The following is a 23,370-nucleotide window of genomic DNA, read 5'->3' as shown; positions in this document are numbered from 1 at the left end:
CGCAGCTCCACCGAAGGCTGGCGGCAGAAGTTGCGTTGCTCTTACGTCAGGGAGGTTCAGCTGTGATAATTGAAAAGCTGAAAGTAATCAATTTCGTGTGGAGTGGGAGCCCGCAGATTAGGGGAAGAACGAACTTCGGCAGGCGGCGGGCAGCCCGCCCCCCCAGGAAACGACCACAGAATAGTTTGGGTCAGTTCCAACCCCTCTGCCATGGGCAGGGACACCTTCCACTCCTAGTATTCCCTGGAGCCTGGTGTTTGATATTCGTGCTTCCAAAAATGCCCATTGTTCTCTTTGAGGGACACCTGGTAATATCACCTTTTGAGGGATGGGCTCGAGGCTAAGCCTGGCCACGCTCTCCTGTTCCACCCAAGGTGAGGTTGGTCTCTGGGGGCTGAGTGAAGGAAAAAAAATGGAACAGAAACCAACGCTGACTTCTGGGGGTTTTTTTGACACCAACTGCTCAGCAGCCCATTCACAAAACTAAAACACACTTAGATTCTGTTTCATGGATGTCTGGCCTCTTGACACTACTGAGTGTTTTTGAGGAAGAAAGGGAAAATGCCACAACAGTTTGGAAAACATAAATACTCAGCAGCTATTGAAAAATCGCTGCTCTGACAAATACTCCAGTGGCAGCTGGGAGTCAGCTTTCCTCTCACGGCAGTGAGTCGCTGTGAGTGGATGCTTCAGCCTCCTTCGCCTGCATCCCACTCAATGCATTACCCTGGCTGAGAAGAGTCCAGCTGCAGACCTTACAGCCTCAAAGCATGCTCAGCCCCAGCAGCTTGGCTGCCTGTCCTGGGGAACACCAGCACAGCGCAGTGCTGTGAGGGAGGCTCTCACCAGAGGTTTCTCTCCAAGTTGGATCTCTCCCACTGCACTTGGCCGCCACACTCATGAGCAGCTGTGTTGGGCTATTCACCACCCCTTTGAGCAACCTCAGCTTTACTCTTCACACAATAGAATCAGAAAAAAAAATTGGCAATCATGGATATCTCTAGCCAGAGATCCTCCCAGAATAAATACTGAAGATATTCCAACTCTGAGGAACTGTTTTTCCCTCTCCTTCTAGGAATTACTGTAAGCTCCTTTAACTCATCGCTGAAGGCTGCAGCATGAGCTGGAGTGACACTGCATCTTGGGCTGAGCAATTCTGTCTCATTCAGTTGTTACAGAAACAGAGTAACACTGATCCTTTTCCCATAGCTGTGTTGCAATGTCATGACATGTAACTCACAAATGGAGTCAGGCCTGTCCCATAAATTCCTTTTGCTCAGCGAGAGAAACCCACATGGAGCCTTTCTGTCCCTCAGTTACCTTTTCCCCTCTGTTTTCAATGTCTAATGAGTGTCAAAGGGAGCTCCCTACCCTGTAAAGGCTCCAAGTCCCAGTGTTTATGCCAGAAATGTAACATAGCCATCTTCCTGCAGCATTCTCAGGCAGCAGCACATATTCTCTGCTGCTGACTAGTCCTCTTGTTAGGTAAAATGTCCTCCCAAGATGTCAGAGACTTTGGATTGAATCTTGTTGCTGGGAGGATGCTTGCACGCTACAACTTCCCTGTAGGTCATGAAATCTTCAGGGTTAGGAGAGAGGAATCTCAACCAGACAGTTTCACTTTGAAACAGGTTATTTTAGGGTGGAAGGAACCACAGGAGGTCGCCCACATGCACTTAAGGCAGGCCTATATTCTTCCTACTGAGCTGCTCCATGTTGTAGAAGATGATTAGGGCTTCACAGGGCAGAGAAAGTGAGAGAGAAACTTGAACATGGAGGCTGGTGCCCTCACCTAGGCTCCTCTACTTGCTAATACATGGTAAGGATGCATTCTCCCTTCTTATGCATACTTATACAGGCATACCAGGTGCCTGTATAAGTTAAGTACTCACGAAAGGCTCAGATGACTGGTTTTCCTCCTTCCCTGATAGAGTACCCAGGCAGACTTGCCCATGTTTTGTCTTCCTCAGTTGCCAAGACAATCTTCGATGTTTACTTCCCGCTCTGCCATTGTTGGGACACTCTTCTGAAAGCTGGGAGTTCAAATTGTATTTTGTTGAGATGAGAACTAATCCCAGTTCCTCTGTCAGTCCTGGGAACAATACACAGGAGTCTACATGCTTAACACAGAGCCATGGTTTCTACTCCACAGGCAAATGACAGAAAATACAGGAGCTGTGAGACCAAGTATTCCAGCAGTAGAGGTGATCCAGGATGTCATATATGAAATGGAGTGTTGGCCTTTGCATATTAAGTGTTTCAACTTTTAATTGTTAATTGTTTAATTATTGTTTATTCAAATCATCAACCCAGTTGAGAGTTATTAAGTTCCAAAGTTATTCTCCTGATTAGTTGATTAAAGAGTGTTTTACATAATTCCTCATTAAAAATCCCTTGTTAATAAAGTTCCACAAGTTTGTTCCCCTCTTTAGTCCCTAAAAAGGGTAAAAACCCACAATGTCTTAATTCCTGTATGTGTCCAAGTTAATTACCCTGTTCTTAAGAGTTCTCTGAAATACTTATAGCCCAGTTTTAGACCTTTTACCAAGTGTTCTTAACCTTTGTAAGTTTTAAGTGAGTTTTGAGCTTTGCCAAAAAGGAGACCTTCTAACTGACAGAGAGATATTTTTGGAACCTGGCCGTTGGCCTGCAACTCAGCACCGTGGCAACCTGGAATTTTAATAAGGACTTTTTCCCCGAGACAACAGCGAGCCATTGGCAGACTGAGATTACCTCACCTCAAGACACCACCAATCATCCAGGACCATGGAGGCTGGACAGTGGGCGGTCATGGGTGGGACCTAGACTCTATAAAAGTGCTGGACACCAGATTGGAGGGGCCATTTTCACCTCACATGAGTTGCTGGTGAAGCCTGATGCTGGGAGCACGGGCCTCTACGTCTTTCAAAAGGCAATTTAACCATTCTGACTTTGGGCTAGCTGAAGTCACCCCAGCGTTGTAAGGTCTCTGCCTTGGGACTTTTGAGCCGGTTCAGCCAACAAGATCTCTAATCACTGCAGACCCGGGGATTTTTTGGCTTTATAATTCTTTTGTACTTGCAATTTTTTTTGCTGATTGTTCTTTTAATACATTGTTCTTAATTATTTTAATTAAGAACCAAGAGTTGTCTCATTCCTCACACGGGACTTAACAGTGAGCTAAGCTCTGGGTGTATTTTCATGCCCTTTTTCGAGTGCAAAGGCCACAGGGAGAGATTTTAAATAGTCATCATTTCCTTAGCTCACACTTGGCTTCCCCCAAGGTCTGGTGCTGGTACCCCAACTGCATTGTTTCCAGTATCAAAAATTAGTTTTCCAGTCTACGTGAATTTTCTTGTGATCAGATATCCACTTGACCACTGGGTATTTGCAGTGCTTATATGCCTCTGCCAGCTGTTGCTTTGTGGGTGGGGACTCAACATTTTCGGCTGAGTTTGGCACTTTCAGCATTTGCTAGAACATGCAGAAAGCACGTTTAAAAATTTTTTTTAATTAAAAGGATCTGTGCATAAAATCAAGTTTGTTTGCTTTCCTTATCCCTGACGTTCTCAAGCAAATCACACTGTGCTTCATGATTGTGCACTGTAAGGGACTATTAAAAGAAATCTAAAGTGGTTTGAAAGTCTTTGCAACAGTGCTCCCACTGCCATTATAATCACTCCCATTGGGAAGTAAAACAAGTGGAATTAAGTTTCTGAACTAATATATAGTTCAGAAACTTAATATATGTATAATTACTTAAAAAACTTAATAATATATAATTACTCAGTAATTAAGTTCACAAGTAATAAAAAGAAAACTCTTCACACCAAAATAGTTTTACTAGTAAGAGCATTTTAAGCACAGAGTAACTGAGCGGCTTTTGCTGCTTGCGTAAGAAATTGCCACAGTGTGCTGCTATAATAAAAAACATCCTGTAATTACTAAATATGAGATTACAAGAAAAAAAACCAACTACTCAGGAAACAAAATTTTCAATTTTGTTAAGAAATTTCTTTTTTAGAAAACACCAGTTTTGTGCATTTGCAGAATTGTTAAACGCCAGGATCTTGTTTAACAGGTCTGCAAATACACAAAATGAAAATAGATCTGCACATCTTGGCCAAAGTTTTGTTTAACTCTAGGGCTGTAATACTGGTGCCTGCTTTGTATTACATGGCATTTCAAAATTCCAATAGGACTTGGCAAAGAAGGAATGGGCCCATTGGAGTGCACAGGCTTTATTTTACAATCTGAGAATAAGCATGAATCTAGCGCTGGGGATGGAAAGATGAAGACTGGGGTGGAAGCCAGGAGCTGGCTATTTGTATTGCAGCTTTCAATCCTGGAAAATTGTTTGGGCTGACAAACTCAATGACATATTTATGAGACACTAAGGACCTGCTCCTCTGACAATAAGCCAGCTTGATCCCAGAGGCAAGTATTTCAGGGCCAGAATGTATCTGTGTATGTATCTCTGGGAGGATGTTGTTGGGATGGGGCTTCAATAGTTCTCCAGGCCAGGCAGCTGATGCTCCCTAACTTTCAGTGAAAACTGGAGAAATTTATGTCAGTAAACTTGGAAATAAAATGGTCTTCTGCCTAAAACAGTCCCAAAGCCTTCAGGTGGAACAAACTGGGGTAAGGAAATTACTGTTATCACCAGTAGTTATAAAGAAAAGTAATGTCTGATGCTTTTTGAAATGTCTTTGGTCATCTTCCTGATCAGACTGATGAAATTTCTTCATTTTAATGTTCAACTAAGCCACTGTAGATTTGTGCCTGGACAGGGAATTTTACTTATCTTGTTACCATTCCTGCCATTCAGCACAGTCAAGAGCAAAGCTGCCTTGTTCAGCACGATGGACCAACACACAGGACACAGGTGTGTCATTACCTGAAAGTCCATCTCAGCCAGGGATATGGAACCACCACATCATGAATGTTGTGTTAGACATTTGGGTGTGCACTTACGCTTCTCCATCTGTATACATCAAAGTGGTAAATTTTTTTATTCAAAGGTATTTTTAAAGTATTTGCATGCTTATGATGCTGGCGCATTACTGAAGGGTGCCCCCACTCTAAATAATGTAATCTGGGCATGTTATGGTGAAATGACCACCAGTTACATTTTAGCCTGCCTTTCCCTTCACTTTTCAGATATAATCCACTGTTTTGCCTTCTTTAGGCTGTTACAGGTATCTGACCAAAAGTAGAAATACAGGAAAGACAGCAATGCAGTAGGAAAATTTGATGCAAGGCTGATATGAATCTTCCTGGCATGGACTTACTGTGAAGCCTTGTGATAAACCAGCATCCCTAGTCAGAATTTGGCAGAAAGGTCTAGGTAGCAAGGATAAAGCACTGTAACTCTATCGCTTGCTGGGACTGGTTTCACTAGCTGATTTCTGAATTGAGAAGTTTCCCTTGAGGAAAGGGAGGTAGGGAGGAAAGGAAGATCAACATCTCCTTTAGTCAACCAAAAAGTCAGTGAAGCCTCTGCTTCAGATTTTGACTAATGGTTAAATAAGAGCAGAGGTAACTGCTCAAAATCCAAATTAGGTCATTTTCCGAAAAGTGCACAGGCTGGTTGATCATTACAAAGTCAAGCTGATAATTAACCACAGCTGTTTTCCCCCTGTATCCTATTCCCAATCCTTATACATGTACTGGATGAACAGGAAGATGTTTGAGGATCCGAAGAGAAAACTGCTCATTATTCTTGCTGTCCTCATGCTGCCCAGCTCAGCACAAACAGGTAAGAAAAACATGAGTGCCTAGCAAGGGATTGAAGGCTTTACACAGAAGGATCTGAATTCAATTCTCCCTAAACAAGCTGTATGTCAAGAGGTCCTTGTGATAATCTTGTTACGTGCCGAGAAGAAAAAGTTGTGCAAGAATGGTCCTGTCTTCTCCTATGCTTTGATTCAATCACTCTCAGTGATTTAATTCCATTAACCTGATTTACAAGAATGATCCAGCTTTACCCTGAAGTGTAAGGATGCAGAAAAGGGACCACTCGGCCTCTGGCAGTGGCATCTCCTGCTTCTAAAGCTCGGCAGGTGTACTCTGTGGTAGCTGAGAGAAAATAAAGAAATGCCACAGTTCCATTTCTTTCTTTAACTGTATTGTCAACGAGACTGCCTTAGTGATCACATCTGCAGTCCCATATCACCTGCAGCTTCACTGCAGTGCACATCCTGCCTTGCCTTTACTGATGATCCCCCACATCTTATGCCATTTCTGACATTCGCTGTGCTGGCACTGGACCTGCTTTTGCTACTTAGACTGGCTCCTGATCTCTAAAAATATCTCTTTCTTCCTTGTCAGTACACAGGAAAACCAAAATAAACAACAGTAAGGGATTTTCGTATTCTCCAAGGGAATCTGAATATTGAATGTGCTGACCCATAGGACATGTTTTGTCTAATTGATGTAAAGGGTCTTCTGAGGGAAATTGGGAAGCTGGTTGTTTGATTTAAAAATAAATAAATTAATAATTGTTTTATTAATTTGTGCAGATTCAAGGCTGTTTCACTTCCTCCAGTCCAGAAAGGGAAGGTGCATGTATTGTCATTGCAGCAGGATGCCACTCTTAAAGTAACACTGCTAGTGACACATACTGCTGAAATTTGTGCTTGCTTTCTAGCCTAAATTTGCTCTGTTTTTTTACTAGCTACAGGTCAGATGGGGTTTTTTCCTAGGTCAAAGTTCCTTCCAGTAGCTGCCTTTTCCTTCTCATAAAGCATTTTCATGCAGTAAATGAATCAATTGTGAAATTATCATTGACATATTTTTTCATCAGCATTCTCATATTTATTTCTGGACTTTTGATGTAATTGTCAGTTAGACTTGTACCTTCTACTAAGCCTACCAGAATTTGAATAGAAATATCCCCATTCAGTGGTGACTACCTGTCAGCAACCATTTTTTAAAAGATCTAACAACAATCTCATAAATGTACTTAGTAGGTGGTGTATGTGGCCAATTTGCTAAAAGAAACCAGCAAAGTATTATTTACCTCATGCTAAAACAACTCACAGAAGTCAAAGCTAGTATGACATCCATGGTTATTTTCCCAGCCAGTGCTGGAATTACATCAAAGGACAGAAACAACTTTATCAGTCAGGTAAAGTTTCCAGAATAGTCTCATTTTAATTTATGCTCTATACTTTTATTCTTTATCAATAGAAGCAAAATTGCTACCTTTGTTTTCCTAATGAATTAGAATGAGGGCGTTTTTTTCCCCATTGCACAGACACAGACTAAATGTGCCACTCCCTCCCTCCTGTGCAGGGAATATGGACAAACTCTTGGGGCATCACTGCACTGATTTCCAGACGGCCAATTTCCTACGGGGCAGCAAACTTAAGGTCCAGTTTCTTCTGTTCACCTCCTCGAGCCCCACCTGTGGAGAGCTGATTTCAGCTGATGATGGCATCAAGAACTGCAGCTTCAACAGCAGCCTGGAAACCAAAATCATAATCCATGGCTTCAGGTGAGAGAAAGAAGAGCACTGTGACTTACGTTTTCACTGGTAAATTAAACACTGCTGGGGCATTCCCAAGCACTGGGTGGGCTGTCATGGAACTCTCCTGCTTGTGTGACCTTCTTATCTCCCCAGCAGAGTGGCTGCATGAAAAACAACTGCTAAGAGCAGAGATTGGGATGTTCAGCCTCAAACTGGATCTGGGAATTTTCCGGGAGGCTGTTGGTGGAAAATGCTGCTGACACCCCTCATTACAGCACAACTTGAAGTACTTTAGTTTGTGACCAGTTGCCTTTTTGTGTGTCTGCTTCACACTTTCTGGAGCCTAAAAAAAGTTAGAAATTAGACTACATCTTTTTTCTTTTTTTTCTTCCTTCCTTCCCTCTCTTTCACTGTTACTAATCTCTCTCTCTCTCTCCCTCTTCCTTCACATCTTTCCATTTCTTTCCTTTTTTTCAACATTTTTAGTTAAGAAGTGTTCTCTAAGATTCTTGTCCCTTTAAATGGTTTTCTGGGATTTCATGCCCAGTAGCCTGGATTGATGAGCCATTTGGAATCCCCAGCAGACAGATTATCCTTCTATTCTTGAAAGTGTAGGGATTGGAGCTGGGTTGGTTTTTTTTTAACTGCTATCATTCTGCACGCTTCTGGGCCATTTTTCAGTCAGGTGTGACCATATAACATTATTTGTTTTGAAGTGCAAAAGCCTGAATAGAAAGTGCATAGAAGACCAGGATGAAACCACAGCAGCTGTTGCAGGGTCTTCTCAGAAAACCTGCTGTTGCCTTCAAGTGAGATAGCACACTCTTCACCAGATGGCATTAGGAAAACTGGGTAGAACAGAGCCTCCTCAGTTTTTCTGGAATTCTTGGGTATAGATTATCTTTTTTTAATTGTCTAGAGATGAGGAAATGTAGCCATGAAAGACCAGGTGATCTGGCCAAGGACTTCCTTCCAGTTGGCAGCAGAGAAGGATCCAGGTGTTCCCAGTCAGCTCACTTACTCCGGGTGGGCTCTGTGGTGGCTAAATGACACACCACAGCGAGACTGAGATCTCAGCCTGAGCTCTGCAAATGTTATCTCATTCATTAAATAGCTGGTTCCCTCCTGAACCAGTGCATTCTGGAAAGTGTTACTACACCACCACAAAAAAAATTTCCAGGTGTGGGTGTCTGGCACCAAAAATAACTTTCAGCAACTGTCTAGCAGCTTCCTCTGAGACATGTGAAGCTCCAGCACCAGTGAACTACACACTGGCACATGCCCTGCTTGGGGAACACCTAACATCCTTGTCTCTGGTGGCTCCACAGGGCTTTGGGTACCAAACCTTCCTGGATTGAAGGGCTTGTCCAAGCCATACTGCACACCAGCCAGGTGAATGTGATTGCAGTAGACTGGGTTTATGGGTCTACAGGAGCCTATCCCTCAGCAGTGGAAAATGTCACACGGCTGGCCCTGGTCATCTCACAGTTCATCAGCAAGCTCCTGGTAAGCTACTGTGCGTTTCCAGTGCAGGGAGCATGAGCAGGGAACTGCTCCCAACCTGCTGTATTCAGATGTTGGACAACTGGATTTTTTTATTCCAGATTTTTCTTTTTTCCCCTCTTTTGGTCCAGGCTTGAGCATGCCACCATTTTTCTTCTTCTTTTTGAATTTTGATATTTTCTGGAAAAAAAAACCCAGTTGTCAGCTGCCTCTCCAGCTCAGGACAAACCTAAAACCTGCCTTGGGTTTTCTCAGATCCATATTCACTGGACAGTCTTCTTCTGCTCAGAAATTTTGTCCAGGAAGCTGGAGGGAGTGAGATCTGAGGCTGGATTATATTTGCTCTGGGCTTCAGATATACTTCCCAGTATGTGGAAAAACCCAGATGTGTCCCACTCTGTTCGTGCAAAGCACAGCTGAACAAGACTTCTGCAATCAGGGTAATGAATCTTTGTGTTAACCAGCTACATGTAAACTCTCCACAAAACGTTTGCATTGCTGACTGACCTGTTTAGGGCTGGATTTGCATCTGTGGACCTAAAGAAAGGCTCTAAAAAACAGAAGGGGCAATACCCATCATTTCCTTAACTATCTGGTTTTCCACTGTACACCTCAAAAGCAATGCTACATCAGGAGAGTTACAGAGCTGCTGTGTGGGCTGGGACAGGGTATTTCACCTTTCTGCTACAGAGACATAAATTTGTATTTTTGTCACCCTGCAGGCCCTGGGAGTCTCAGGGACATCTATCCACATCATTGGAGTAAGCCTTGGAGCACATGTTGGGGGCCTGGTGGGGCACTTCCATGGTGGTCACCTGGGACGGATAACAGGTATCACCAAACTGAGTCTGGGGTCCTCACCTGTTCTTCAAGAGAGAATGAAAGAGCAAGAAAGGGGAGTCATTCAGAGTGGTCTTTTAATTTCGTAAGGGCTCATTAGATCCAAGCTTAGATTCTGACAGCGCCTTTCCAGCCATCAGTCCCCTCCACGCTTCCAAAAGAGCACAAGATTTTCAAAAAGGTCCTTCCACCTCTGCTACACTCTTCAAATTGGTGCCAGCTTAGAAAAGTACGAGCCCTCATGACTAGTGAAAACCCACAACACCCACAAGCTTTGCTTCCAAATTATAGCATGTACGTGTGGTTCTTAGAATTAAAGTCCACAATACAATTGTGGGGGGAGCAGCAGGAGTGAGTTGCTCTGCAGAAAAACATGAGCTGAGAGCCAAGGGGACAGCAAGGTGGGCAGTGGCCTCACTGACAAGGAATATGGTCCTACTGTGTCTGGGCAAGAAGAGCAGAGCAGGTCCAGTGACAGGAACCAGGCTCAACCACAGTCCAGTGATCACCAGGCAAGTTTGTAGTGACAAGGCAAGCCCAAGATCAAGCTGGGAAGTCAAGTCAGCAAGATAAAGGCAGGACCAACAAGACACAGGGCAGGGCATGGCATCCCTACCACACAGCTCAGGCAAGGAACAAAAGCAAGAGCCTGAGCCAGCGTTGGGAGGACCCAGATGAGGCTTCTTGCTGTTGTCCCCCACAAGCTGGCTGTTTTCACAGTAGGCTGGTCTAACTGTACCAAATCAGAGCTGACCTTAAACACAGCCAGACTCCTGGGTGTGAGGAAGAGGTTCCACTGAGGGAAATACAGAGCAAGATGGTTATAGGCTGATCCTGTCACTTAGAGCTTTTGGTGCACTCAGGACCTCATCAGCCCTTACATGTGGAGCATGAATAAAGTCACAGAATCATTTAGGTAAGGAGGGACTTTGCAAGGTCCCTAGTCCACACACCACCACCACCACCATCACCCCTCCTCAAAGCAGGGCTGCATTGCAAGTTATATCAGATTGTCAAGGGTTTTACTAAATTCTGAGAACCTCCAATGATAGAGATTCATTTTAATAGGAGGGGAATGCCACTAAGAAGGAACAGACATAAAGTCTCCAGTAGTGTGGCCTCACATCCCAGTCTGCCTCAGCCCATGTTGGTCTGTTTCACAGAGGTATCCTCAGGAAGGCTCTCGCTGCACACTCGGCAGGGCAGTCCAGAGAAATGTTGGTTCAGTCTTCACATGTCATAGCTTCCCATGCTGCATGAAATACAGGCATTTCTTAACAGAAACTGAATTTCTTGCTGGGCCCTTTTTAAAGCTGTGAATCAAACTTTACATTAGGAGAAAATTGGAGTAGCGACTGTCCTGCACCAGAATTTTATGATCGGTGATGTCTTCAGATGAGCAGAAGCAGACATTTCCATGAAACCATGGTAATTAGCTTCAGAGTTAAAGACTCTTCCCCTTTGTGTTGTCCACATGTAATAGAAGCTCTGTAGATTTATTTATTCCATTTGTAACTCTGCTAGAATACAACCCCTTTTCCACATTCCTGTTTATCCTAAGATTTGATAGGCACATTGGGTATTGCAGATTCCAGTTCAGATTTAGGAGCCTAGACAGGTTGGATTAGACCCAAGGTATGTCTGATCTCATCTTCTGCCTCCTCACACACATGTGTACACTCACACAGGAATGTGATCCCAGAGCCACAATCTGCAGAGGTGTTTTCAGTCAGCTAAGAAGGGCTGTGTGGAGCAAAACCAGAGGGAGTCTTAGGATCAGAGCACAGACTTGACTTTAACAAAGTGACTTTCTTTAATCCATGCCTGTTCCACTGGATATCTCCTTGTGCAGGAAAGAAACTGGAATGAACAGCACTTACCAAACTCAGAAAAGAACACTTTGTTTCAGTACTTGCAGAGGAAATTAAAAACCTTGAAGGAAGTAATTTGCATGTAGAGCTCCAGTAAATAGTTTCCTTAGCTGCCAAAGATGTACATCTCAATGGAGTTTTTGCAGCTTGTGCCTGGAGAAGGAAGGGATAGAGGAGAGAGGATACAAAGCTGCTTGCATTGGAGCTGTGCTAGAGTTGACTGCTGTTCATATTAGGTTTCTGTCTCCTCAGCATGAACTTCATGCCACACCAAAGAATGATTTTCAGTATCTTTAGAAGCCTTTTACTACAACGTGGTCTGTAGAAGTGGGTGAGGAACCTCTGAGCTTTTTGTGCATATCAAGATTAAAGAACCTTTAAGTCTCATTCTCAGCTTTTATTTACAGAAAGAACCGGAAAGTAGGTTTTTTCCCTTCTTTTCCTTTTCCCCTTCCCTCTCCCCTCACAATTGCAGACATGCCCATTTGTACATAGTTGATATTGCCTTCTCCATAGACAATTAATAGGACTGAGTCCAAAGCAGTGAAACCAGCCAGCTCCAAGGCTAAGTGGCACGTAGAGCAGACCTGTTTCCTAAACTATTGTTGTCTGCAGAGTGAAAAAAAGTCTTGTGAGGTTACTTTTCTACAAAATGGAAATAGGATAAACCTCAGAAAAAAATTACCTTTAATCTGCTCCTTGGTAATGCCAAGGATACTTTTCTGTGTTCCTTTGAGTCCCCAGAAGTTGCTCTAGGAGCAAATTTTAGGCAAAAATGTAGATGATTGCTAAAGACTCAATTTTATTTGTGGGGAGAGGGCTCAGAAGCCTCTTTGTTTTAAAATTGTTAGATAGTATGAAACTTTTGTAATTCCTCAGTTGGTTAATGCCTGGAGTGCTGAATTCACCACCTAACTGCTGATCTCGTGATATTTCTCAGACTGTAGTGCCAATACACATGACAGTACAATTTGGGAAGGCATTAAAAGTTTGATTCTCTTTCATCAAAACTCCAAGAGACACTATGCACCCACTCTGTCAGAGCTATTTAAAGCTCAGCCATGGCTTTACAGCCTAGAGTTAAAACATTGCTAAAAGGGTGTGCAACAGTGGAGGACAATGCAAGGAATCTGTAGTGGAAGCTGGTGCTGGCAGAAACTATTCCGGAGCGTAATCGCTGAGACCTGGGAATAATTTATTATTTCTGCCTAGCAAGATTTTTAAAGATTTAGATAAAATAACTGGTCCAGAAATAAGAAGGAGAGGGGCTGAAGAGTACTTGTTGTTGAGGTGTTTGATTTTGTTACAGCCCTGGATCCTGCAGGCCCTAAGTACACCAGAGCCAGCCCTGAGGAACGCCTGGATCCTGGGGATGCCCTGTTCGTAGAAGCCATTCATACCGATGCTGACAGTAAGCTGCCTTCCCTCTTCCTCGGCCTGGGCTTCTGGTCCTTCTGACATCATTATTGCTGAGGAGTCTGTAGGTCATTGTCCCTTTTTTATCAGACTACTGTGAGTTCAGGTTCACTCTGAGGAAGTTTCTTGTTAAGAAAGGGTTTGATGATGAATTCATGCCCCAGAGCACTTCAAACAACAGACAGACAGGTGGAGATTGATACAGCAGATTGAGTTTATGCAGAACCAGCTCAGCAGGACTTTTACTGAATGAAAGTAATTTATAGGTCTAGTCTCACTTTGTTTTTTCCCACCTGATGTAAGAAAGGTGCCACTGAGAGTGCTGTCGGAAAATAACAGAGTCAAACCAAGAGCTGGTGCAAAAATTGAGTAACTTCTCCAAAGCACTGAGGATCTACACAGGAAGAGCATGTGCTAAAGAATAATGTGGTGCCTTTAAGTCACACCTTTTGCCTGGAGACCACAAAAACCTCTACCAACACAACTCTCAATTATGCTTCACAATCCCACATTAAGGCTGTGGTGATCTTAGTTCTCCTTTACATAGAATCAAAAACTAGACTCGCTGAGGTGGTGGTGAAGACAGAGTTTCCAGTAATTTTGAAGGCAGGGCCTGGAGCATTTTCTGCTCTATGCATGAAACCTGCACAGTTCAGGCATGTAGAAGCAGGAAATCTGGCCTTGATGTCTCCAGCACTGGGGCTGGCTCCAGTACTACTAATGTTCAACATATTATTGGGACCTGTCATAAACATGTAGGGTAAAGCCTACAGAAGAGCCAAGTCTGAAAATGAAGTGGCAATTCACCTCCTTTCAGATTTCGGGATCCGGATTCCTGTAGGCCACATCGATTATTTTGTCAATGGAGGCAAAGATCAGCCAGGATGCCCCCGATTCATCTCTGCAGGTAAGAACACTCTCTGGCCAAGTGAAGAGCTTTCAAGGCCATTTAGCAGACTGTGAAAATGGCAAGCAGCTCCTGCTACAGCCAGGGCAGACAGCAAAGCAAGACGAACATGTATTCACAGCCCACCTCTCTTCTCAGCAGTACAGGAAGCAGGTGACATTAAAATCACATACAGATCAAGTGTCTTGGCAGCACCACTGTCAAGAGATGTGATTTTGGTGATGCTTCCCTATGACACAAAACCCTAGCATCAGTAGAGATGACACTTTTGCTAAAAAGACTCTTAGGTATCACTAATGAAAGCTGCTTTTGGTTTTCCTGCTGCAAGTTGTGTCTACTTAGAGAGGCAGTTTGTACACTTACTGTCCTTTTCTTCTAGAGAAGAGGACTTTCCACAGTAAACAGTGTGGACTCACTAACACTCAAATCTGTTCTGTATGAGTCAGCTGCATTGAGGCTCAGCTTACCTGGGATACCTATGGTATCTCATTTCCCATAGCTGGGGCTCCAGTACAGGTGGGAGTCAAAGCTGCTGCACCCCCTTACAGAGAGCTTGGGGCCTGACTGATGGGACACTGACAGAAACATGACAGCTCTGTGGTCCCCCTCTTCTACGGGACTCAGTCTGAGAGATAGGTACACTTTTAACTTTCTGCAGAACTTTTTCTGCAGTGGGATCTGAGCTTGCAGTCACAGAAATGTCCTGCAAAATGTTATTAATGGGAAGGTGATCACTGCAGTAAGAGTGTTCCTTGACTCCCAGTTCCTTGGGAATGTGCAAAAAAACTGCAGCCAAGAGGAAGGCTCATGGCTGCTTTTCTCTGGTTGATTTTCTCCTTGCAGGCTATAACTTCCTGATCTGTGATCACATGCGGGCAGTACATCTCTACATCAGTGCCTTGAACCATCCCTGCCCCATCATGGGGTTCCCCTGTGCCAGTCATCAAGATTTTCTAAATGGTCATTGCCTGGACTGTGCAGAACCCTTCTTGTACTCCTGTCCCAGAATAGGTACAGTACCAACATGACACCTTCCCGGAGCAGATGACAATATGATGGTGTCAGTGCAGAGCACAGGATGCAGTCTAGATTTTTCTGTGCAGGATTTGCTTTGGATCTCTTTGGGAAGAGTGAGAAGCTGTTTCATTTTCAGGCTTCTATATATACACATATAAAAGCTCATATATTGCCCTAGGTAGAACACCAAAACCTTGAACATTTCTGATCTTTAAACATTTCCTAGGACCCAGATATGTGTTGAAAGAGAGTTTCCAGAATCACCTGCCAGAATCAGTGGGCAATTGCTTAAAAAAATGTCTTGTTCAGAGAAGCAGCTGGAAATTTTAGTTCAAGCCTGAAGTCTCATTCTTCTACACAACTCTGTTGCTGAGTCACCTCCTTTTCATAAATTTCTGCCATGGTCACCCCAAAGATGAACTCTCTGGACTGGGAGAAGGTAATAGATGCCTCTTTTAGGCTTCTGAAATTGGGCTGTGGCATGAGGAAAGGAAGTGTCCTCTGCTGCTATTTCCAGTATGGTACCAGAGGAACATAAAGAGAGGCCTTTTTTGGTATAGGTTCTCTCAGATCAGCCACTCCTTCCCCATCTCCCCAAGCCATTTTGCCAGCTAGTCAATGATGCAGGCCCCGAATTACGGTGGTTTCCTCATTTGACCAAGGAATTCAATTTCCCTTGTGTTTGCACTGTCATTTACATCTACACTAAGTTTCCTGACTTGGTAGTCTTCAGTCTTGCTCATTTTACACAGATGCAACTGATAGCACAGTTTGTTATCAGAGGAATGGAAAAAAAGCCACCAAGAGGTTCTCTGGTGATGACTACCTGGGGTAGCCAGAGTAGGTTTTCTGAGGGAATGTTAACCTGTCAAACAGCCACCACAAACTTGTACTTGCTCTGATTTACACTGGTATAAAAACGGGATCTGTTCTCTGAGACAGGGGAGTCAGGCAGGCTGAAAGGAGGTGACTGATTATATTTCCATTCTGTCATTCATGGCTTTCCCTGCACTGACCTTATTTCCTCCCACAGGCCTGCTGGAGCAGGCAGGTGTCAACATGAGCAGGCTGCCCCAGGAAGTGAAAGTTTTTTTAATGACAAGTCCTTCAGCCCCATTCTGTGGTAAGTAGCATGAGAGAAAAATGAGCCAGAAGGGTGTTGGCCAATGAGGCACATCCTCCAAGGAGCCTAGGTAGTTACAGCATGCTATCTTATCAGAATCAGCTGCTGTGGGCCACAGGGTCTGAGACACACCGCTGAAGAGCAATAAGCCTGCACATCTCCTCCACAAAGCCCTTTCCAACAGCTTTATTAGTGTGAGCACAGCCCTGAACTGACACAACCACATGGTTTCAGGACTGAAGAAAAGGGGATTGAAAATGCCTGTCTGTTCACACTGGACGATACAGACATGCCCCCTGTGCCTCACATAGCACAGAGACTTGATTCTTTCTTATGTCTGTCTAATCTTTTCTGCTGGTGGGGCCAGGGAATGAGTGCTAGAGCCCCTCTTTTGGCATGGGTAAGTCCTACAGATAGTACCTGTCCTCACTCCCACATTCTTTGCCTCTTGCTCAGTCCACCACAGCCTGGTTGAGTTCCACTTGCAGAAGAAAAGAAACAGAGTCACCAGCATTGAGATCAGTTTCAGCAGCAACAGCACCAAGGACACAGCAAAGATCACCATGTGAGTGACAGTGCGTGCTTCTGGCCTGTTCATCCTAATCCAGGAAAGGCAAAACAACAGTGTATTTCCCTGAGTGATGAACCACAGCCTTGTTTCTTGAGTCTCTCCACATTTTCCTTAAAGGCCCTGAAGAACCAGGCATGTGCTACCATTACTCAGTAACCCTGACTGGGTCCACATCTTCCCTGAGTGCACAAAGCAGTAGGAACACCCTGGGACCCCCAGATCTGCATACTTTGTGTGGCTGTGCTGCTTTCCTTTCCACACCATAGCCTGGACCTGGTGCCACCAAACTGCAATCACTGTCAGATAGTTATTAGCCCTGCTCTGGCAGACAGGGGTGGCTTACAGCAAGACCCCATCCACCAGAGGCTCCAGACTGATAGACTTGGTGGCTTAGACATTTCTCTTGATGCCCAAGAGGACAGCAGTTGCAATGAGGAGACAAGTGCACCTCAGCATAGTCAGAAATGTGTTAGTAGCTTGCTGCTTCTGCAGTAATGCATCAATGCTCTCATGCTCCCATTGCAGGGAAAAGCAAAGGGCAAGGGATCAAGATCCCCTGTGTAGACAGAAAGATGTCTCTTGAAAGCACCACTCAGACTGTGTCTGAATTAAAGGATCAGACTCCACAGCTTCCACAGCTCTTGCCACAAGGGGATCTCCCCACCCCAGCAAGTTCCCTAGAACTCTTCCTCACTTCTTCCTACTCCTTGCTCATTGTTGTGGACTGGGAACCACAATGCAGCTAGCACATGCTGCTGGCTGCCTCAGGAAGCAGGAAAGCTGCCTGCTAAAGAGTCCCAGCCAGCTCTCCTGGGATCAGAGGGCTTCCAGTGCTGGATCCCACAGAGTCCTTACTGCTAAGCCAAAATATTGTGACCTAGAGCTGATGGTGTTGCTGCTTCAATTGTGGGCAGGAGGTAAGGGTGAGAAATGGGGAAGGGGAAGCCACACTCTAGGGTACTCTCCAGAGTGACATAGATGCTTGGTCACAGATTTCCAGCCAGGCACCACAATTTGGGTTTGTACTCCAGCCTGGTGGAGCTCAGTCTGCTCAACTCCTCCTGGCTTGGAAGCCAAACCTGCCTTTTCCACAGATGCAGAAGGGAAGAAATAGGAATACCGAGGTCAGACCAGGATCTGTGCACCACTTCCAGCGGCAGTTGTCGGACGTAGGGTCTGGTGCAAGTCCAGCAGAAGGCATGTGAGCGCTGGAGGGAAAGGCTGCCCGGGGTTGTGAGCCAGGCAGGCAATCCCGAAGCTTTGCTGTACCCTCCGGTTTTAATGAGACAGTGGAGTTAGAGCAGGGTAACCTATCCAGAGATGCCCTGCGGGGGGAACAGCAGCTGTGTTTCATTTAAATGCCTTTCTTAGAAGCACAAGGCTAAACTGAAAAATTTGCTCACAGCAATAAACCTACAGATTTGAGAGTATAAAACTGAAGATACTCCTTTTAATTCTCACTGGTAACAAAGGGCAAATTTCCCTGCTCTAGGCAAAGCTCAGGCTTCCAGTGCAGTCAAGCTCAGAGTATCAAATGGGCATCTAAACATAGATCCTCACATCACAGCTCAGACACTGATCGATCAGTGAGTTATCTCAGATGATCTGATATGTATATCCTCCTGCAGTTTCCCAGAAGTGTGGAAGGACTTACTTGGGAGTGCTCAGCTAGTCTCAAACCTTCAGCAAGGGACTCACATGGTTGTGTCTTGCCCCACATTGCCCTTCTCATCTCCTCTCCCAAATACCCATTCCAATCTCACTCCTCCCCACATGTTGCTCAGAGTGTTCCAGGAGACATGTCCCCAACCGTCAGTAGCTGACATGGGGCTGATGAGTGAGGAGTTTGTTACACAGGATATTTCCCAGCTGCACTGCTGTGTGCTTACACATCACATGACATCATCCTCCATATCCAAGAAAGCAAACCTCTGAAGCCAGCCAAGTCTCCTACATCCATCCAGAGGTTGTGCAGGGTTGGACCAAGTGTCAGTCCCAGAAGTGGCTCTCTTCAACACGGTTAACTGTATTGTGTTCCTCTGTCCATGGACAATATGCCATAGAGAGATGGCTTCCATTTGCTATCCATTATTCACTTTTATAACCACAATTTTGTCATGCCTCTTATTTTTAGCAGCTTCAAGCCAGACACAGACACACAAAACCCAGCAACTACTGCTGCAGTGTAAGAGAGGGACTGGGTGTGCTGGTGTGGGTTGGCTGCTGTGAGTGCTGCTGTCAGCCTGTACCTGAGAGCTACTTTGGTTAGCAGAATTGTAGACTCTTCCTGACCCTTTTGTCACCTCTCCCCTTTCCCTGCCAGCATGTTTCTGATCAGACAGTCACCCAGGTGGTTCTGGGATCGTGCCAAATCAGCTGCACAGATGTCATTCTTCATGGGCACAAGGAAATCAATGATCTCCGTGTTCTAGGAGGTGCCAAGTACATCAAGTGTAAGGCCCACTGAATGGACTCCACAGAAGGGACTTAAAATGCCTGGGCAGGACACATCTGTGGCACACAGCTGACTGGGCTCTGGTCGTTGGCTCATTACCAAACCTCTGTTATTTCTCAGTTCACATTGCCTGGGTAAGAGCATAGTGACAGACAAAGGTCCCTCTATCCAAGCATCCCATCTTCAACATGATCAAAAGCAAGTAGCTAGAGAAGAGTATAAAAAATCTCTGGGTAAGCATGTAGCAATACTTCCCCACAGAGTTTCCCAGTGTCTAGTTACATCTCAGGGACTTTCAGAACCAAAGATGAGATCTTTATTCTTACCAGCTTTTGTATTCCACAAACTTGTCCAGTCCCCCTCCTCTGACTTGTAGAGCCATGTAAACTTTCTGGCATTCACAACATCCCACAGCAAGGATTTTAACAGCTTGAAAGGAATGGTGCAGTGTGCATTTTTTTGAGCCTGCCACCTCTTGGCCTTCTTTGATGAACCCTGGTACTGGAAGAAATGGTGAACAACTGGTCCCCATCCATGCCATTCACCATTTCATAGATATTGACTTATCTACCATCTGTGGCAAGGTGAGCAGTGTTTCAATTGATACACAACAGTTAGAACAGTGGTTGTAATTGTGTGATGGAAGGAAGGATATTTATACAGAAATATTCCTGAACAGAGAGGTAAAACATGGAGAGACAGCTCATGCAATGTCTAGTTTTGACAGATGAGTCTTCTCACTCCATTTTATTATGTGAGGGCTTCACAATAATAGTGCAGGTTCCTCCAGTGTTTCCATGGATATGCACATGGACTGTATCTGTAGGTTCATGGAACACATCCCTCACATCTCTCATCCCGCCTTGCAGACCTAAGGACCAGGAGACAGGCAAACAGCTGCTGGCTCACCAAGTTCCCCTCTGCCAGATAAACAGTGTGACCCTGAAGTATATCCCCAAGAATCGTTTTTGGAGCAAGGATGAGCCATCCATTGTTGGCAAGCTCTGTGTAGCACCGCTGCCTCTCAACAGCAGGTAAGCCACAGGAATGTTGTACAGGGATACACTGAGCCTGTGGATGCAGCCTGTGGCTTGAAGCAATGCATTCTTCTTCCTATTTAGGGACACATGTAAAGAGGTCTTTCCCATCACCTCTGTGTCCCATGTAACTCATCTTGTATTTGTGAAAGAGAAAAGCTGCAAAGGTAGTTTTCTAGGAGTTTTCTGAAATTCTTGCCCCAGGATGAAAGTGTGGTGCCATGGAAGGAATACAGCTGCAACTCACATCACCTTGAAGATACTTCAGTCACAAACCATGGCAAAAGCTTGTACTAACTAGAATTTATTCCTGTATCCTTGCTTGCCCTCTCCATCTTCCCCTGTCTACAATGGGCCCCCATCTAAAACATGACAGGTGAACATTTTTCAGGATGAGACAACAGAAGACCAGTAATATATTTCTGTGTCTTATACAGCAAGGTTTATAAAGCACTAAGGCTAGACAACCATTTTGGCATTTTCTAGGCCAGACATGGTATAGACCTTCAGCCATATTTACCTTTCCTGGAGTAAAAGCAGCCAAGTCCTTCCCATCCTGAGAAAGGTCTTCTCCATAATACAATATTCTTGCCAGGAGTTTTGCAGATCCAAGTTCTTGCAGGCAGGACGAAACAGCTGGGTCTATACTGACACATTAAACTGTCCACATCGCTTCTGAAATGCTGGCGGAAGGCTGAAGCAAACTACTGGATACTTCAAAGCAGGTTCAAATTCTGTTTTGGTGGACAGTAAGGAGGCTGAAGCTCTAGGCAGTAAAAATATATTCAGTAGGCCCAGAAAGGGGAAAAAAAAAAGGCACTCCTACATAAATACCAGGTATTCCCTTGAGTATAAGGACTATTCCTTACTAGCATGTTTTGCACTCCAAAGTTGGGATTGATGTGCTTTTATCACTTATGAATGGGACAGCAAGGCACATTGCCTGAAAGAGGTGCTAACCTGCACCCCTGGAAGCACTGAACTTGGCTTTGGTACAGATAGAAAGCTGTAGAGTTGCACAAGCTCACAACTGTGCTGCTGTCACTATGCTGGGAGCACCCAGAGCAACAATGGTGCTGCTTGGAGGGGTCAGGGAAGGGTGAAGGACACAAGCCCATACACGCCCTTCCAGCCAGTCCATCCCAGCCAGGGCACAGCACCCCATCCACTATACCCTGGCAAAGCAGCACAAGGTCCAGCACCTGACTTGCTTCTGTGTTAGGATAGCAACTTCCATCTGCTAATGCCCAGCCTGACTTCTCTGTGCTCTTCCCACAGCAGGACAATGTCATGTCTGCCCTGGAGCCTCACCCTCCACAGCAAAACAGACATCTCTTATGACCTGCCTACTGCTTGTGCCTAGCTCTGCCTTCAGGATACACAAAACCAGAATGGAGTTCTAAACCTACTGCTGCTCTCTGCTACCAGATGATACATTGACCATAAAACTGGATGGGTTTTTTACTCCCTGCATTAGGGGCAAGATGTCAAGGAAAAGAAGTGTGTGGCAGATTGGCAAATACAAGGTTAACTGGTTACAGCAAAACCTTCCAGTTAAAAGACTGGATTGAAACTTTTGTCTCACAAGTTGTGTACCCAGCTCTCAAAGTGAGACAGGCAAGTCATTTAATCTCAAGGTTCAATCTGTATGAAAGAAGGAGTAGATAATACCACTTTTCATAGTGGGAGTATTGGCATAATTCATTAGTGTTTTATATTAAACTGTCCTGAAATCTTCATATTAAAGGTGACAGGTATTATTTTTCCTCAGCAAGGGGAAACAGTGTGGCCCAAGTTTGGCACAGGAAGGAGTCATTCTTAGCCAGGACTCCAGTGGGAAACTCACTAGTCCCATCTATGAGATGCTTTCTGTGCATCATTCTCTCTGAAGCTCACATGAAGTGAAGCTGACACCAGGAGCAGCACAGTGCTCTCACATCCAATTTTGCACTGCTTTGACCATCTGCCCAGAATACAAGGTAGTGGGAGAATGGAGCATTGTAGCAACAGGGCCACCTAACACAAATTAGTTCCAGGAACTCAGCACAGCCTTTCAGACCTGAAAAAGTAGTTGATGTCTGGAAATAACTGGTGAAAGATTACAGCAAGATGCATGACCACAGAAAAAACACACCCACACCTTTTCCACACCATGTGCAAATTAAAGAGGTGACAAGTCTTTCATCATTTCTGCATACAAATCACAGCTTCTGTTGACTATTTTCTCTGGTTCCCTGTACTGACTTCACTGAGCTATAGAAAAATGCAACAGGAACTCCATGATCAGGAGTGAGGGACATGCTAATGGCATTTTTGCCATGAAGAAGTCTCAAGTCATTTGCCATGAGCTGTCACTCCTCCACTAGACAGTGTCACAGCAGGATTAGCTCCTGCTTTCAGTTCACATCCAAGATTTTGGGCCCTGTCTTGTGACTGTTTGGAAGGACAGCTAACAAACACCATCTCCAACACACACTCAGGAGAGGGATAGAGCTGGACTCTGACAACCTGATAGAGATCCATGTTAGTTGGCACCATGATTGAAGAGTTTCCCGTGAGCTTCCTGTTGAAGACTGGAATATATGCTCAGCAGACACCTGTGAAGAGCAGTGTATAATTCAGCCCAGCCTGGTCCACTGCTTCAGGCAGGTGTGTAAAGCACCTTGACAGATGGACCCAGTTCCATTATGCATTTCAGTTCCTTTGTAGGAGAGACCACAGCAGCTCTCGTGTCAATCTGCTGGAGACATTTCTGAGCTGTGAAGGGCAGTGGGGTCAGGCTGAAGTATCAATGCATCGACAGAGCATGGTGACAACCATCAGCACGATGATTCCCAGGCCTGGGGCAGCCCCATTCTCCTGCCCTGGTGTGGGAGAAAAGATGAGTAGTCCAAGGAGCTGTGTACATCACAGATCCCACATACTCATTACTCCAGAGGCCCTCGGTAAGAGTGCCAGATCCCAAGGGCACAGGATTTGCCCAGCTGAGACTTGAAAAACAGGCCAAACCAGGCTCTGGGCCACAGCCCCTGTGTGAGCAGAGCAGGGCAGGGCAGGTGGGGCTGCCTCCACCAACCCAGGGCTGACACAAAGCCAGTCCCACAGGCAGAATGGCTGTGCCCCCAAGAGGCACTGAAGGACACACTTCCCTGTACTGACAGAGGGACTGACACTCCTTGC

At 45.0% G+C, this 23,370-nt stretch overlaps 1 protein-coding gene across 3 annotated transcripts in view; it reads left to right on the top strand.

The window, feature by feature from the left end:
* PLA1A (phospholipase A1 member A) overlaps positions 1–21,936 on the top strand; it is a 31,965-nt gene extending 10,029 nt beyond the window's left edge. Inside the window, exons 2-12 of one of the 3 annotated variants that reach the window (XM_008631740.2) lie at positions 5,661–5,737; positions 7,276–7,477; positions 8,779–8,956; positions 9,676–9,784; positions 12,974–13,075; positions 13,898–13,987; positions 14,831–14,998; positions 16,038–16,127; positions 16,584–16,692; positions 20,023–20,187; positions 21,469–21,936. In XM_008631740.2, coding sequence (XP_008629962.2) covers positions 5,661–5,737; positions 7,276–7,477; positions 8,779–8,956; positions 9,676–9,784; positions 12,974–13,075; positions 13,898–13,987; positions 14,831–14,998; positions 16,038–16,127; positions 16,584–16,692; positions 20,023–20,187; positions 21,469–21,553 — 1,375 coding nt within the window. In that variant the 3' untranslated portion in view covers positions 21,554–21,936. Of the gene's footprint in view, positions 1–5,660; positions 5,738–7,275; positions 7,478–8,778; positions 8,957–9,675; positions 9,785–12,973; positions 13,076–13,897; positions 13,988–14,830; positions 14,999–16,037; positions 16,128–16,583; positions 16,693–20,022; positions 20,188–21,468 lie in introns of those variants that run through there. The other 2 variants (XM_017731900.1, XM_017731901.1) reach the window with 2 other exon arrangements.
* The last annotated feature ends 1,434 nt before the right edge of the window (positions 21,937–23,370 follow it).

The sequence above is a fragment of the Corvus brachyrhynchos genome, unplaced genomic scaffold (genome assembly GCF_000691975.1).
Source record: "Corvus brachyrhynchos isolate BGI_N302 unplaced genomic scaffold, ASM69197v1 scaffold3, whole genome shotgun sequence".
Lineage (NCBI taxonomy): Eukaryota > Metazoa > Chordata > Aves > Passeriformes > Corvidae > Corvus > Corvus brachyrhynchos.
Note: the sequence above shows the minus strand (reverse complement) of the source record. Positions and strands in the feature narration are given on the sequence as shown.